The sequence below is a fragment of the Corvus cornix genome, chromosome 10 (genome assembly GCF_000738735.6).
Source record: "Corvus cornix cornix isolate S_Up_H32 chromosome 10, ASM73873v5, whole genome shotgun sequence".
In the NCBI taxonomy this organism is placed as follows: Eukaryota; Metazoa; Chordata; class Aves; order Passeriformes; family Corvidae; genus Corvus; species Corvus cornix.
Genome location: NC_046340.1, coordinates 5,307,023 through 5,321,989, shown reverse-complemented (window position 1 = coordinate 5,321,989; position 14,967 = coordinate 5,307,023). Strand labels below are relative to the sequence as shown.

Sequence of the window (14,967 nt, the reverse complement as noted above, 5' to 3'; positions counted from 1 at the left end):
GAAGCTTTGTTGATTTGCAAGCACAAGTAAACTTTGTCAGCAATGCAGACAGGTTTTCTGTACCTGGCCAGGTACCTGCTGGCAGCTTCTGGACTGTGCATGTGATGCTGTCTCATGGCTGCAGTGTCCTAAGAGGAGGCATTCCCTGTGCAGTCCTGGTGTAATTAACCAGGCAGGCTGGGCAGCGTGATCAGCTGCTGAGCTGATGCCAGGTTTGCAAGCAATAGTTTACACTGTCTCATCACTGTGAGAAAGATCCCGTGGTTCATAATAGCTTGTTTGGTTTCAGTGTGCAGTTTCATCTGGCAGCTCTTACCTGGGAAGACTGGAAAGACACAGCACATTCACTGTCAGTCCATGCTCCCCTCTTAGTGTGTGTCACTGAAACAGTGCTGTGGGCTGATCAGGGGATGGAGAGGTGCATGCAGCTGTGTTATAGGAGTGGGGAAGGTGGGGAGGGAAAGTATTGCAGCCCTAAAGTCTGAAAGTATTAATCTGTCTCCCCACCTGGAACCCAAGGCTGTGGCACTTTAGGAGCTGTGATGGCTTCACTTGCATGTGTTGATGGAGGGTCCAGGCACAGCACTGCTGCTTGAAAACTGGACTTGACTAAGGTACTTTAACCTTTCTGGGTATGCACAGCTAATGGAGATTCAAATGCTATAACTGGCTAAGCTGCTCTTTTCAGTTTTTGCTGTCTGTACATGCTGACAATTACTAAGGTGTAGCTGACTGTGCAGTAATTTACCTGCAGTTTTGAGCCATGAGACTATTTACAAGGCAGAAGGGGCTGTTGAGACTCAGGTATTTGGGTCAAGATCCTTTGGGCTGATATAAATGGTGAAACTGGCAGGTCTGTGAGGGGCTTGCTGTGGAATTTGGCCTCACAGCCTGGTCAAGGTAGCTGGAGCTCTCGATGCTGATGATGCTCTGCCTGTGCAGCGACCAGCTTGTTATTCAGCAGTCTGAAGACACCTTTTATGAATCAGGTTCTTACAGGTAAAAGCAGAAAGCTTTTCCAGAAGCATTAAGATGTGAGTAAAAGCTTGATGTGCATGTAATATTCCAGCTATCTAATCCCTTTTGAGGTCAGATGTGACTACTGCTAAAAAAGTGTATAATCTGCTGCTAGTTCACACCCTTAAAATCTGAACAGATGTACAGGAACAGCTGTTCTGTTTTGTTTCAAGTAAAATGTTCTTAGCTGTCCTGGGGTTCTGGCATAGAGCATCCTTTTGAAGCCAGCTCCTTAATTGCAACCATCAGACAGGGTTTGCAGGGATAATATCTGGCTGAGGTCCACTTGGTTCATCTTCTACAATTATGCAATATTGTATTCCTGATCTCCAAAATGATGTTGTGAGTAATGCTGTTATGCTTGCATGGCAAAGACAACTTGATGAACAATTCTTCACTTGGATATTTGTGTGGAAAAACAACTGGCTGGGTTTTTTTTCTTTTCCCTGAGTTTAATGCACCCCATCATGTGGGTTGTGTGGATTATTGAGCTCTTGCCTCCACCTGCTGGGTAAACATCTCCTAGCAAACCTCCTGCCACAGAGCATCTGCTCTGTATTACTGGACAGCCAGCAGGAAGGCTTTTCAGGTCTTGTCTCCCTTCCTAATATCTACATCTGCTGTAAGTGCTAATTAGCTGAAGAGCTAGGAGAAAACATCTACCAAGCAAAAGACAGGAGGAGGGAGGGCCTTGTGCCCTGGATATAAAATTGGGAGGGAGGAGGTGCAAAGCCACTGCCTTCCCAGGTTTGCTCTGGTAGGTTAAAATAGCTGGCTTCAGCCTTCAGGGCTACATGGAAGTGGATTACCCTGGTAGACAAGACCAGTTAGTTTACAATTCCTTTTTTTTTATATTAGCTTGTCCAGCATTTATTCCCCAAATAACTTTCATAAATGAAGGAAAAAGGTTTTAGTGAACAAGGTGAACTGAGGATCTGCCTTTCCAGAGCAGCAGCAATACCAGGATCTGCCAGAAGAATGAGACTCTTAGTTTAATGAATTAACACAGAGTCTAGGGAATGTGTTCCCTGAGGCTAAACAGGGACAGGTCTCCTCATTCCTTAATCTCTGCCTGCATAGGCTTGATTCTGCTTCTTGATCTTGTGGAATGCATCTTCACCATAGCTACAGGCTGTGGGGAGAGACCTCAGCTCTGAAACCTGGGCAGCCCTCAAAATACTGGAAGCTGCATGTGGTATTGGTTTTTTTTTTTTATGCTTGCAGCTCTTCATATTAGGAGTACTGCTGTACACCACAGGGACTGCAGGGCAGCATAGCAGCTTTAACTTCAGACATCTTGTGATAACTTAATAGGTTTGCTTGGAAAACCTTTTGTGAAGAAAGAAATGTGCCTTTTCCTATCTTCCTTTTTTCCCCTCCCCTGGTATAAATGTGGTAGGTATAGCCTGGCTAGATAAAAAGATAATGGATTTTTTTTTTTTTCAAACCATACTCCAGCATGGCTAATTACAAGAAAACAGCTTGCTCTTGCCTGGTAGGGGACTTGCAGGATATAGCTTGGAAGGTCATGTTAAATCTACAGTAGTTCTCATGGTATGTTAATGTTTAAGTGGTAGGAGAGCCTACCGCTTTCAGCAGTAGCTGAAACTGCTCCAGCATTCTTCAGTCTCAGTAAATGATAGTATGTTCCCTCAGTAACAGCAAACCCTGCTAGGAGTAAAGCTCTAACCTGCCCATGACCCTGCACAGCAAAGGAGTGCTGGTATCTGGCAGAGCTCACACAACTCTGGGTGGCTTAAATTCTGTTTTAACAACAGATAAGCTGTGAAGTGCTCTGCTGCTTTGAGAATAGGTAAAGGCTTCGACTCAGATGCCACTGCAGCTGCATCTAGTATTTATTCCTACAGTTCCTGCCAATGAAGTGAAACAATAATAATATCTGTACATATTGGAAACATCTGCACAAATTATTTCCTCTGCAGAGCTATATTACACAATAGGCAGCACTGTTGAGCAACAGGTTTTAGCCCTTTCCTTGAAAGTCCTATTATGTAAATTACATTCAACTTCTGCAAAGGGATACTAAAATCCTCTTGTCAGTATTGTGGATCTTGATTGATGGCTCTTAAATGCTCTGATCAAAACCACTAATTGCATTGTGCAAGATGAGACTGCAGATCTGTTTTCTGATACTAACGAACTTCATCAAAGTGGAAGTCATTTCCTGGAAAAGGTTAAGCTGTGGCAGGGAAGGCCTGGAGGTTTGTTTACACAGCCCCCAGGCTGCCATAAGATGTTAACAGTGTATTAATCTGATCTTTCAAGAGCTCCACTAACAGCTTTGTTTGTTCTGCCCTGTTTTTTCTAGGGCCCAGGAAACCTTCATGCAGTGGGATCATTGTAGAAGATTTTATAACTTCCTCATGGCAGACAACATGAAGAAGATCATCCTTTCTCACAGGTACTGCAGTACATCACTTACACTGACAGTATTGATTAGGTCAATTGCTATATTGGATTTGTCTGCCTGGTCCTTTAAAATAGGACTCCTGAGAGGTTATGCACAAGTTCCTTGGTGGGTCTTTAGATGAACCAACAGAGAAGGTGAGCTTATGTCAATCTCATTATACTGTAAAATAGACAAATAAGCTTTGGTCATCTTGTTAGAAGAAAGACTTGGTTGTCTTTTTGTATTCTGGGGAAACTTGCTTAATGAATAAACAAGACATGCACAGGAAAACATTGCAATTAGACTTCAAAGTGGAGTATTCTGCATCTGTTTCACTTCTAGCCAAAGAATTCCCTATTGAAGGAGCCTCTTGTTCTGCCACCTACCTGAGGTAGGACTAACCTTCAAGATCTGCTGTATGGAGTTGCTGCTTATCAAACAAGCAAATAGTCAAACCTGTAGCTCTGGCTTCTAGCTGTTCCTCTAGAAAGAGCATGTAGCCAGCAAAACACTCAACATTGCTGTTCCTGGAGTGCAGGTGTACTGTAGGATCCCTCTGCTGCTGTTGCTGTTCTGTGGCTCTTGCATAACAAAGAAATTTGTGTGCTAAACAGGTGACGTGCTCAATGTTGGTGCTTTCCCTACCAAAAGGTCTCTGGGTGGTACTTTCTAGGCAAGGAAGTACCTCATCTATGTGTATTGGAATTTGCCTGACTAAAGGGAAAGGAAGGGAATATCTAAGACCTATTTCACTGAAGGAGCATGTGTCACTTCAGAACTTCAGGTTCTTTGTTTACACTCCTTTGCAGTATAAAGCACTTGGAGGAGGAGGGTAGCCAGTGTAGGATGATCCACATAATTCATTCCAGGTTTACAAATATTTAGACACCTTGACCAAATTTGACATTTGAAGTTAGGTAAGATCCCATTAAAAGGTACTTAAATTCTTAACCCAGAAAAAGCCAGTGCTGGCTTGAAGGCCAAGTGTGTTAAGTAAACTTTTTCCATAATCACTTGTGCTCTAACTCCCTCAAATCAAACCTAGCCTCCCTCCTGCTCTGCCCTGCAGCTTGCCTCTCAAAGGGAATAAAAATCCCTTTCCAACTTGTGGCTTTTGTTCTGTTTCTTAGGGCAGAAGTTTGTTCTGGTAAAGAAACACATCCTCCCCTGAGGGCAATAATTAATATGACAAGTGTCCATAGTAAATAGCTTTCTTCTAGGGTAATACCCTGAGTCACTTCTGTGTGTGAGGTAGCCTAAAGTCTGTGCTGGGGGGCTTTAGAACCAGATGGTGAAGGAGATGCTATGCCCAGGATTGTTGGTGCTCTCACCCAAACCACCCACAGGTTTGGTCTGAAGCCAAAGAAGCCTCCCTCCTAACATGTAGCCTCTATTCCAATTACCCTTAGTGCTCTCTGTTCTGGGAAGTTTCTTTTAAGAGGGCCCCCCATGCAGTTTCTCAGTGTATAAGGGAAAGCATTTTTTCCTACGAGGAGGCTGCTAGGGTTTGTTATGTCTTGCTGCAAAGGTAAGTGGACAAATAAGCTGTTCTTGCTCCCAAGACAGCCTCATGTTTATGTAGCCCACTTCTAATCTTATCTTGTCAGATTTGGTAAACTCAGTTGTCCTTGAACAGGTCATGGTTTTGCTGCCCTTATGTTATTTGGATGTAATTCTTGATGCTACTCTTTCCAGGCAAGTTCTTTTTGGAGATAACAACATGAAGAAGCCACAAAGCCTGTCAGATGCTGATCTGGGCAAGCTCTATACAGCAACATCACTTATGCAGATCGATGATAATGTTATGAGGTATGAAGGGCAATTCTCTGCTCCTGTATAGCACTCCAAGTACCCTCTCTTCCCAGTGTTGCTCTTGCAAGCCCCTTGCTGAGCCTGTTGGAATCTGCTGAAATACAGTGAACACAACTTCAAATTCTTGCTTGCCTCCACATTAAAGAAAACTTAGCAGAGAAAAGGAAAAAAAAACAACAAAAAACAACTTACTATTTACAGTCACAGCTTCTTGAAAATCATCCAGGAGGCATTTATTTCTTGGTAACACCTGAACCTGCAGCCTTCACTAAGGTAGGAAGAGGCCAGCTCTGCTGCCAAGCTCTAGCAACAAAAAAGAGGAATGTGGAAAGCAGCTCAGAACTGCTCATGGATTTCCTTAGCTCTGTTCGAAAACATCTTCTCCCTGTAAAACACTGCTGCTTTCTCAATACACAGTAGGGCTGACTGAGATAATGCAACCTTTCTTATTTGTCATACTAACACCTAATTAAGTGCTCTGCTTTAATAAGCAGTAGCCTGTTACTGCCTGTGCCTTTGACATCAACATAACACTTGAAGTGGCAGTGTTCATACCATGGCATGTTCTGTATCAGGCATTGACCCCTTTCCAAAATAAAACTGTAAACTGTTAGCTAAAAAGCTGTGACACTTTTGGCAAGCTAGGAGTATCGTTGGCTGCTTATAAAAAATCCATTCCTAGGGAAATCTCCCTAGTTGTCCCCCATCCCTGAGGCCTTTCTAGCTTGGACTAACAGCTATGTTGTCCCTTTTATTAAAAAAAAAAAGGCACTTGAATATAGGCTTACTGAATTCTTGGTTTGGGATGGTGTGAAGGGATTTGGCAAAGAAGTGGAACCACAGTGAATTCTGGGGAACTTGTCCAGTAAGTTTGAGGTTTATAAGCTGTGCTGGGTTTGTATTTGAAGAGACTTTTAGGGAAAGATGAACAAGGTCCTAACTTTATTTCGTCCATGTGTACAATTAAACAAAGTGGGGTATTTTAAAAGAAACCCTGAAGGCTGCTGGTCTTCAGTTCGTATGTTTGACTTGCCCATGCTCTCAGAATATTTGAGAAGGCACAGAAAGCATCAAGGCATGTGCTGCCAAAGGGTTTTGCAAAGATGCTGGATATTAAAAAGTTGTCTATGGAAATTGAGGCATCACTCCTGTTTCTGCATGTGTGTCCTCACTTGAGGGTAATAGTGACAGGTGATTTTAATGACAATCTGCTCTATTTCAGGAAATTCCATGGCTACAGCTCACTGAAGGAGTACTATGAAGAGGAAAGTTGCCTGCAGTACTTGCACAGGGTAAGCTCTTGCAGCAGACTGCTCTTGCACTGGAGAGAAAATACTTGGTTTCTGTTGTTACCTGCAGATGTCTTAGCTGGGATTTTCAGAAATAATCAGGCACAGTATATTGGAGTGGGATTTCAGTTCTTGCTTCCTCTAACACTGGGGCTAAATGCTCTGGGCTCTTAAGAGCTTATAGCTCTGGCAAGTGGTTGCACCCAAGAGATGGAGATAAAACCACACATTCAGCTGAATGGTCTGAGTGTATGAGGATAAAGTGGGAAATGGGTGGTGGTGTGCAGCCTGCACCTTCAAGGAAGAAAGGCTGACTGGGTGCTGTGGAAGAGACTTAAATGCTTGAGCAAAGTTTTGCCAAAGTGGAATTGAAATCAATTCCTCCTTTTTCCACTGACCCAGAGAATGGAGATGTTCCAAGGGAGTTTCCTGGACTTTAACCAAGGTGTCCATAACAAAGCTGGCACTAGCTGCCTGATGTGCAAAGCAATGTGGAGCAAAAAAAGGGTGGAGCTGTTTCAATTCTAAGAACAGGGACTCAGTGTGTTTGCTCTGGTGCATCCCTGCCTCCTTCTTGCAATTGGGTTGGGTGAAAAAATAAATTAATATTAATCTCTAATAAGAGATCTTAATTCAATTAAGCTAAGACACTTTTACAGTGTAAAAGTAGATTGACATTCAAATACCAATCCCTTTTTTTGTTTTGGTTTTTTCCCTTTTATGTCACGTTTCCTGATGCAGATCTATGTTCCTCTTCTGTTGGTTAATGCTGCTGATGACCCTCTTGTCCATGAGAGTCTTCTATCAATTCCAAGAGCTCTTTCAGGTATGCTGAAGCAGTAGCTACACCTTCTTATGTGTTTTGTGTACATTTGTGTGCCTACAGCTTGCTTATCACATCACAGTTCCTGATTTCAAAGCAGCTTGACTTGCCTCCTTACATCTGTAATGCTGCAGGAGGTATGCTAAGCCTCTTTAAGTCACCAGTTGCTAAAACTAACAAGGCTAACCCTGAGCAGGAAGAACTTGAGTCCCTTCAGGCACCTGTTGCTGCTCTGGCTTGTTTTGATAGTCAGCAGGTTACATTCTTGGATGAAAAAAGGTTTCCTCACATCTTCATTGCTCACTGGGATTTAAAAGAAGATGGGTGGTGGTGACAGTCTGTATGAAGCACAGATAAACACTCCCCTTTGCTGATGAAATGGGGACAGTGCATGCATGGCTGTGTCACTTGGCACTGAACTGGGATCTCTCCCTTGAAGGGAGTTGAGCTGTCTGTCTTCGAACAAGGAAAAAGGTAAATTATCCTTAGAAGCTCAGAAGAGGGAGCTGCTGCTGCTTCATCACACAAATAGTGGGTGCACAGGGAGGGAAGCAGGGTTCATTCTTTTCCTGGTCAGAGGCTGTGAGCAGAGAGTTTATCCACAGCTGCTTTCAGACAGAAGCAAGCACAGGGGATTTTTCACTGTCCATGCAACAAGATGGCTGATACACTGTCAGAGCTTAGTGCAGCTTGACACGATGCAAACAGTCCTGGTTCCAGTGGATGTGAGTTAAAGGTGTTCATTTGTTAAAGAATGACCATTCTTACAGCAATACAGGTATTGCTGTAAGGGCCCAGCCAGCAGCAACTCTTGGGCAGTCTTCTTGTCCTGGCAATTCAAGATGGTTTCATTCTCAGCTTGAAGATGTTAACCTTCTGGAACTTTCTGCCTGTTTTTCTTTTACAGAGAAAAGAGAGAATGTCATGCATGTGCTGCCCCTTCATGGAGGCCACCTGGGATTTTTTGAGGGGTCAGTGCTATTCCCAGAACCTCTTACCTGGATGGATAAGCTCGTGGTACAGTATGCCAATGCCATCTGCCAGTGGGAGAAGACAAAGCCTCACTGCTCAGACACAGAGCAGGCTGTGTCTGGCCAGGAGTAATCGACCCAAAGACTCTGGATCACTTCAGTATATCTCCCCCTTTGGGAACATCTTGTTCCCTCACCTGCTGCTTCAGGTTTCCATTCTCCTTGATATCCTCTGGCTGGTGTTTGATCACCATGTTTTTTCCAAAATGGGGTTAAAGCAGAGGTTAACATCTGGTCAGAGCCTCTTTGGATATCCAGTCATGTGGATTTGTAATTTACTGCTCTGCTTGAAGAATTGGGTTTTGCTGACTGTAGCTTGTTACAGGGCTACTGAGCTAAAACTGCTTGCTTTAATATAGCAGAAGTTTCACATGTCAAAGTCTCTTTACCTGCTGGTCAAAAACTTGATCTGCAGCATTTGTTTAGGTGTAGATGATGAGATAACTGTGGCTCTGTTCTCTGTCTGGGTGCTGGAAAATCCCTGTACCAAGCCACAAGCCAGTGAGTGGTTCAGTCTGTAAGCCACTACAGTGTGGCTTGGAAAAACAGATGCGTGACTGCAAGTGTAGTGTCAGCTTTGCACCATCTCAAGGGAAGCCTTTTAGTACCTAGGAATGCACTTGCACAAGTGAATCACTTTAAAAATATTCAACTTTTCCATGCTTGAGCTGTCTGTGGATTGGGGTGGCTTTATGCTGGGTCTCCACGTAGAGAAAAGCTGCAGCCTGGTAATGCCAGTTAATGTTTCTATGTAAACATGTTCTCACTCCCAGGACCTGATCAGTCACCTTCTTGTCATCTTTGCCTCTTTTTAAATACTGTTACCTTTTCAGTACTGGATTCTTTGTTTGACCTGGGGCTTTTTAAAGCTGGCTCTGGCTTCCAAGTGGTAACCCATGATTAAGAATCTGCAGGATTTTTCTGTGAGCTCAATCTGTTTGAAAGAATACTTCATGAAGAGCTATTGTGCTCTCTTAGGGATTAGTTGGTGGGGGGTAGGGTGTACCTATTTAGATTTACTCCCCTTATGTCAGGGTAAATAATACCAAAATTCTTCCCATTAGCTTTCAGAGCATCAAGTGGGTTTGAGACATGTGACTTTACTCACAGTTGATGTGGAACTGGATGTCTCCAGCCCTGTGTAACTGAAATAACATCTTTGCATGGCTGACTACTTCCAGATCTGTGTAATGCTGTAGGATTGCTGGCTCCAGTAAGACACTGGGCTCTTTCTCACTAGAATTTCTTTTCCACACCCAGACATCCCCTTCTAGTTTTAATGTGCAAAGTGAAGTGTGAAAGCTGTTTGCAGGAAAGCTGGCTACTCACCTGTGCTTTTCCCTCAAGTGGCAGTTTTGGTCTGTGCCAAGATGGTTATTAAAGGAAAGTTGTCCCATGACAATCTGGAGACTGAAACTTGTAGAAAAATATTTTTTTTTTCTTTACTGTTTGTTCTGTCAATATTGTAGTGTCATTAATTCATCCTTAGGATTTCTTTATCACAGTGTCAGTGAAGTTCTTTTCCTGTCATACTTCCCTCATCAGCACTTTATTGCTTCAGCCTTGGTCTGTGTTCCCAGGCACTTTAATTTATAGCTTAAGGGTGAAACAAGCTGCAAGACTTCAGTCTGGTAACAACAAACCAGGGGAACAAGCCTTCTGGACTGCTCTGTCCCTGAACTTCAGTAGGTTGAGTAGGTGGGGTTTCATTTTAATAAAGCAATAATTAACTTTTGTAGCAAAGGTGCATTGCCGTATCAGGAAATTTCTTTCATTTGCCTTAGGCCAAACACCTTGGCCTGTGATCCACAATGATGTGGATATCTGCACATTCTCCTGGTTAGTAAATCTGGGCTTCTTTTTTTCTTCAAAGAGAAGATGAAAACTAAGTAAAGCTACAGCAAGATTTGGCTGTGCTTGTGGCTGTTCCTTAAGAACTATTTTAGGGCTTCAGTTAGCAAGGATATTCTTAGCTGATGGGTATCTTGTCTCTGTGTTGTTATCCTCTTATTCATCCTGCATCACTAAAGTATATCATAAAAGACATTTCAGGTTTTTTGCTTAAGTAGTGTTCATGTAATATTCATTGGGTATGACTTAAATATCTTCTCACTTCAGCAGAAGTGGAGTGTAAACAACACTTGTACACATCAAATAGATACAGTATAAATTTAGGTGTCTAAGTCTCCCAAAATGAGGTGAGCAACTGGGCAGTTCTCAAAGCAGCAGGAGCTGTAGCTTTGTCCAATCAAATAGAGATTTTTCTTTACACTTGGAGAGCCTTTCTGAGGAATATTCCTTCCTGCCCCACAACCCAAGCCTTCATACTTCAGAAGTGCCAATGCTGTGGACTTTCTGAAACTCTCAGCTACAGAAGTAACACGAGTCTGTCTTGCTCCTTTGTCCTGTTTTTGCACTTGAATCTAAAACTGTTCAAATCACTTGTGACTTGACTGATTCTGGCTTCTTTGGGGAAGGACAGCTTTTGTTGTGGCTTTTTTTGTGCAAGGTTTCTGGAGCTCGAGGTTCAGCTTATTAAGCCTGTAGGTGGAAGCAGTGTTAAAAAAAACCAAAACTGTTCTCTCCATCTCAACATATTTGATGCTTCTTTCAAAGCAAGGCTTGTCAGACTTGCAGCAAGCACATAAAGAGGTCTTGGGGAACTAGGAGAGGAGAGAATTAAGCTGCAGTTCATGTTATCTAAAAACCTTACAATGATGTGTTAAATCTTGCTACTGACAATGATTGGTAATTGATACCTAGTGACACATGGGACTTTGTCCAGTCCTAATCTGAAATACTCTTATCTCCCAAAATAAGGCAGTACTAGTCTTGTGATGTGGGCAGGTGGTCTTTATTTGCCCAGCCAACCCAATCTTAAATGTAATCAGAATTTTTCAGTCTTAGAGGGGAAATCTTTCATCTCTTGTCGAGACACATGAGGCTGCTGAAGTGTGTGCTTGGCGATCACTGCAGTGTGGTCTAATAGAGCCATTCAAGATTACAGCATGGTGAATCTGACATGTGCTCTGCTTAGTTTCAAACTGGGATTAGAAAAATCATCAGGAGAGCTCTTCCACAGGTAGTCTCATCTTTCCCCATTCCTGAATGTAAGTAGCACTTGAACAAAAATCCCAAGGACCCTCTCAATCAGACAGCAAGATGCAGAACTATTACTCTTTGATGGTTAGGCTGGTCCAACCATCACCTTTGCCATTTTTCTGGAGATATCTGAAGATGGTAAATAAGCAGCTCAGACTTGCTCTGACTGAACACAAGGAACTTCACCTTCCACTACCAAGAGCTCTGCCAGCATTTTTAATTGTCCCTTTGTTAGCTTTTAAATCAAGGTGTTTTCAGATGGGTCTGGCAGTGTTGTAGTTGCACTGTAAAGGCAAACATTTGAACTTCCCTGCAATCTTTTTCCTCAGTGTTTTTCTGCAGTTCCTAATTATGAAGATATGGGTTACAAAGACAGGGCATTAAGTAAAAATGTTGGGAGCTATTAACTCCAGTACTGAATTTAGCCAAGCTACCTGTGTGTCATCTGTCCTGGGTCTGTCACAAGTTCCTAGACCAACAGCCCTTTGACACGTGGTGCCTTGCCCTTTTCCTCCTCCTCCCTTGACATCAGCATATCTAGAGACTTCAGTAACAGCTCTGTCAGAGCTTTTGAGACTTTGCTTTTTGGTAAATTGATTTTTCAGACACTCTGAGACACACCAGTGATGAACACTGTACAACTGAGTGCTGGCTTAAAGGACCTTTGTGGGCAGCCTACAACTGGCTACAGTCTATTTCAAGGCTTAAAATAACAATGTATATAAGCAGTGGATCATTTTCAGCTCTCTGCTCCTCTAGCAGTAGGAATTGAGTCATAGAAGCAGGGTTTGCTTTGCCTAATGTGTGACTTGTTATCCTGCAATCCCAAAGTTTTGTGTCTGTTAGCACTCCAGCAGCATAGCTGGAGGTAGATTGCTCAAGTGGGTACATCTCAAAGGAAAGAGCAGAGTACCATCTTCAGGACTTAATTGCCAGTTTAGTCACCTGGATTGCTTCCAAGTTTTTCTGGAAATACTCTGCTTGTCTGGAGCTTATTGAAATTCTTCAACCTTTTTTTGTGAGACCAGAGAAGGCCTGAGCCTTGTGCTGCCTGTAGAAGTCATTTGTTGTAAAGAGCATCTTGTTTCTGGCTTGAGGCACGCTCCATGTGTCCGTATTCCTCATGTGGGTCCGTTCATTTGGGAAGGTGCTGGAGCCACAGTGACTCAAATCAGTGTTTCCTTCATGGCTTCTAGGTGGAAAGCAAACAGCCCTTCCTTGGTGTGAGGACTTCATGATTCTTCTCCAAGCTTAGAATGCCTCAGAGCAGCACCAGCCTGAGGGAGGGTCCCCTGTTACTGTACCCCCTTCTCACTGGGAGTGGGAGTGACACTGGCCTGGACTTCCTCAGCTGTTAGGGGAGCTTAGGCACAAGTGCTATCAGTGAGTCAAAGGGGTTGCCAGCTCTCTGTGCTTTGGTGGAAGAGTTTCTGGGGTCATCCTGAACATCTGTACAAGGTGGCAGAAAAGCCCCTTTGCTTTGGTCCGACTGACAAGCTTCCAGTGTAATCAGAGTTCTTGCATGACCAGAGAGGAGATACAGAACTTTCTTCTAGGATCTCCACTACAGTTCTATTGGGATGTTGACCCTTCTCACGGTTCCTGCCAACTGGAATGTCTTTAAAATAAAAAAAAAAAAAGCCAAATAAAACTCATTTGATATATAACTAAATCCTACTGCTTAGCCCAAGTGACCAACCTTCCAAAGGGGGCATATCTTCTTACTGTGTTACATGATAGCCTGACTGTAATTCCCAGTGACAGATCTCTAGATGTTCTTCTTGAGAAAGCATAACCTCTTTCTCTGGAAGTTCCAAGCCAAAAAGGTGTGTGAAGAGCTTGGGAAGAGGAGACCTGTGCCCTTGTTTTTCTCATGCAGCTGTGTTAGAACAGGCAGAGTGACTTCCAGTGTTCTTGGTGAGCAGTTGACTATGAAAATATTTTCAATTTGGCAAAATTATGTTCTGTAACTATCTCGAAATGCTGCCCTGAAGAAGCTTGTATACTGAGACACCCTCCCTGCTGCCATGTTCTGAGTCAGATTCTCTGGAGCTGAGAGCTGCAGGGGAGATGATTTGCAACTAGCAATGCAATTTTTCTATATCTGCTGATGTTTACCTTTAAAATGATATATAAATATATATAAAACTGTCTTAGATTTTTTTCTTTAATTTTTGTTCTTGTGTGGTGTAAAATGGAAGTCATTGCAAAACAAAATGTAATTTTGTTATCTTTGATTCAGTGGGGTTTCTTTATTTAAAAATAAAGGACTTATTGAAGTCAGTGCTACAGCTAGTGCCTGTGTGTGAAGTTCCATGTGTTGGCAGAGGCTCTCAGTCTTCCCTGAGGCCCAGCTTGGGGAGCTGGCTGGGGGGGAAAGTGATACAAGCACTTGTGGTGCTCAAGCCTTTCCTAGTTGCTTTTTGTCTTCTGGCCAAGAAAAGGTTTTTGATGCCACTCTGGTGAAGAATGGGCATAGCATCAACTTAAAAAAGCACATGCCTGCCCTGAAACTACTGAAAGAGAGTTATTTTTGCCAGTGGAATAGAACATCTGTTATTTTTCCTTATGTGAGAACAAGTGGATTTCCTAATCTTTCAGTTGCTGGCAGAAGAAACACAAACCAGCATCTCTGGCCAGGACAAGGGGCATCTTCGAGCCCAGGGCATAGAAAAGCACTACTCACCTGCCCCTAGCAACTCACCAATGGGGGGTTTATTATCTACAGCCTGAGAGAGAGAGGAGTTGTGGAGGGTAACTGGGCCTGGTGCCCTGCTTGGGCAGCTGGACTGGGCTGGGCCAGAGACCCATCACTGCTCTTCCCCTGTCATGGGCAGTGCTCTAATTTCTAATTTATTGGCCATTGTGAATCAGCTGTTAGATCCACTTCCAAACTCCTTCCTGCCTTGGTCAGTCTCTCAGCTGCCAGTTCTGCTGTGCTGTTCTCTGTCTCTCCATCAAAACAAGCTCCCAGCTGACAATTTGTCACAGGAGTGGTGAGCAGCCATGGGCACCTCCCAAGAGCTGTGACTGTCCCAGTCCAAATCCCAGAGGCAGCAGTGTGATACTCCTGTCTGTGTGGATGGGGTTTTTTCCCCTTTTTCTGTTTCCTAAGCTGCAGTTGCTCTGTCTCCCAGGCAAGCTGTTGTGTTTGCACTGGCCTGATGGTTGCAGGGCTGTCACACATGGTTTCCTTGGGATGGTTCCAGGTGCAGTAAAGAGCCAAAGGAAGTGGAGAGGTGCCTGTTCCTCTGTCTCTGGACTCTTGCACAAGGTTGGCACAGCCTCAGGCTTTGGGACTTGCCATGCATGGACTCGCCAAGCTGCTGAGGCTGGAGCAAACAGATCTAACCCCAGACAGGCCCCATCCTCCCTGCGGCTTCAGAGCCGATGTCCTGTTTGGTTTGAGCCTCAGCCAGTGCCCTGATGAATGTGGCTCTTGTCATCACCCTCCACCTCAGCCAGCTTTGGGTGGGGGGCTGA

At 43.6% G+C, this 14,967-nt stretch overlaps 1 protein-coding gene across 2 annotated transcripts in view; it reads left to right on the top strand.

Moving 5' to 3' along the window:
• Positions 1-13,779, top strand: part of ABHD2 (abhydrolase domain containing 2, acylglycerol lipase) — a 38,948-nt gene extending 25,169 nt beyond the window's left edge. For both annotated transcript variants that reach the window (XM_039557499.1, XM_039557500.1), the window contains exons 7-11: positions 3,347-3,439; positions 5,123-5,236; positions 6,462-6,531; positions 7,270-7,354; positions 8,259-13,779. In XM_039557499.1, coding sequence (XP_039413433.1) covers positions 3,347-3,439; positions 5,123-5,236; positions 6,462-6,531; positions 7,270-7,354; positions 8,259-8,455 — 559 coding nt within the window. In that variant the 3' untranslated portion in view covers positions 8,456-13,779. The remainder of the gene's footprint in view (positions 1-3,346; positions 3,440-5,122; positions 5,237-6,461; positions 6,532-7,269; positions 7,355-8,258) is intronic.
• Positions 13,780-14,967: the final 1,188 nt, after the last annotated feature.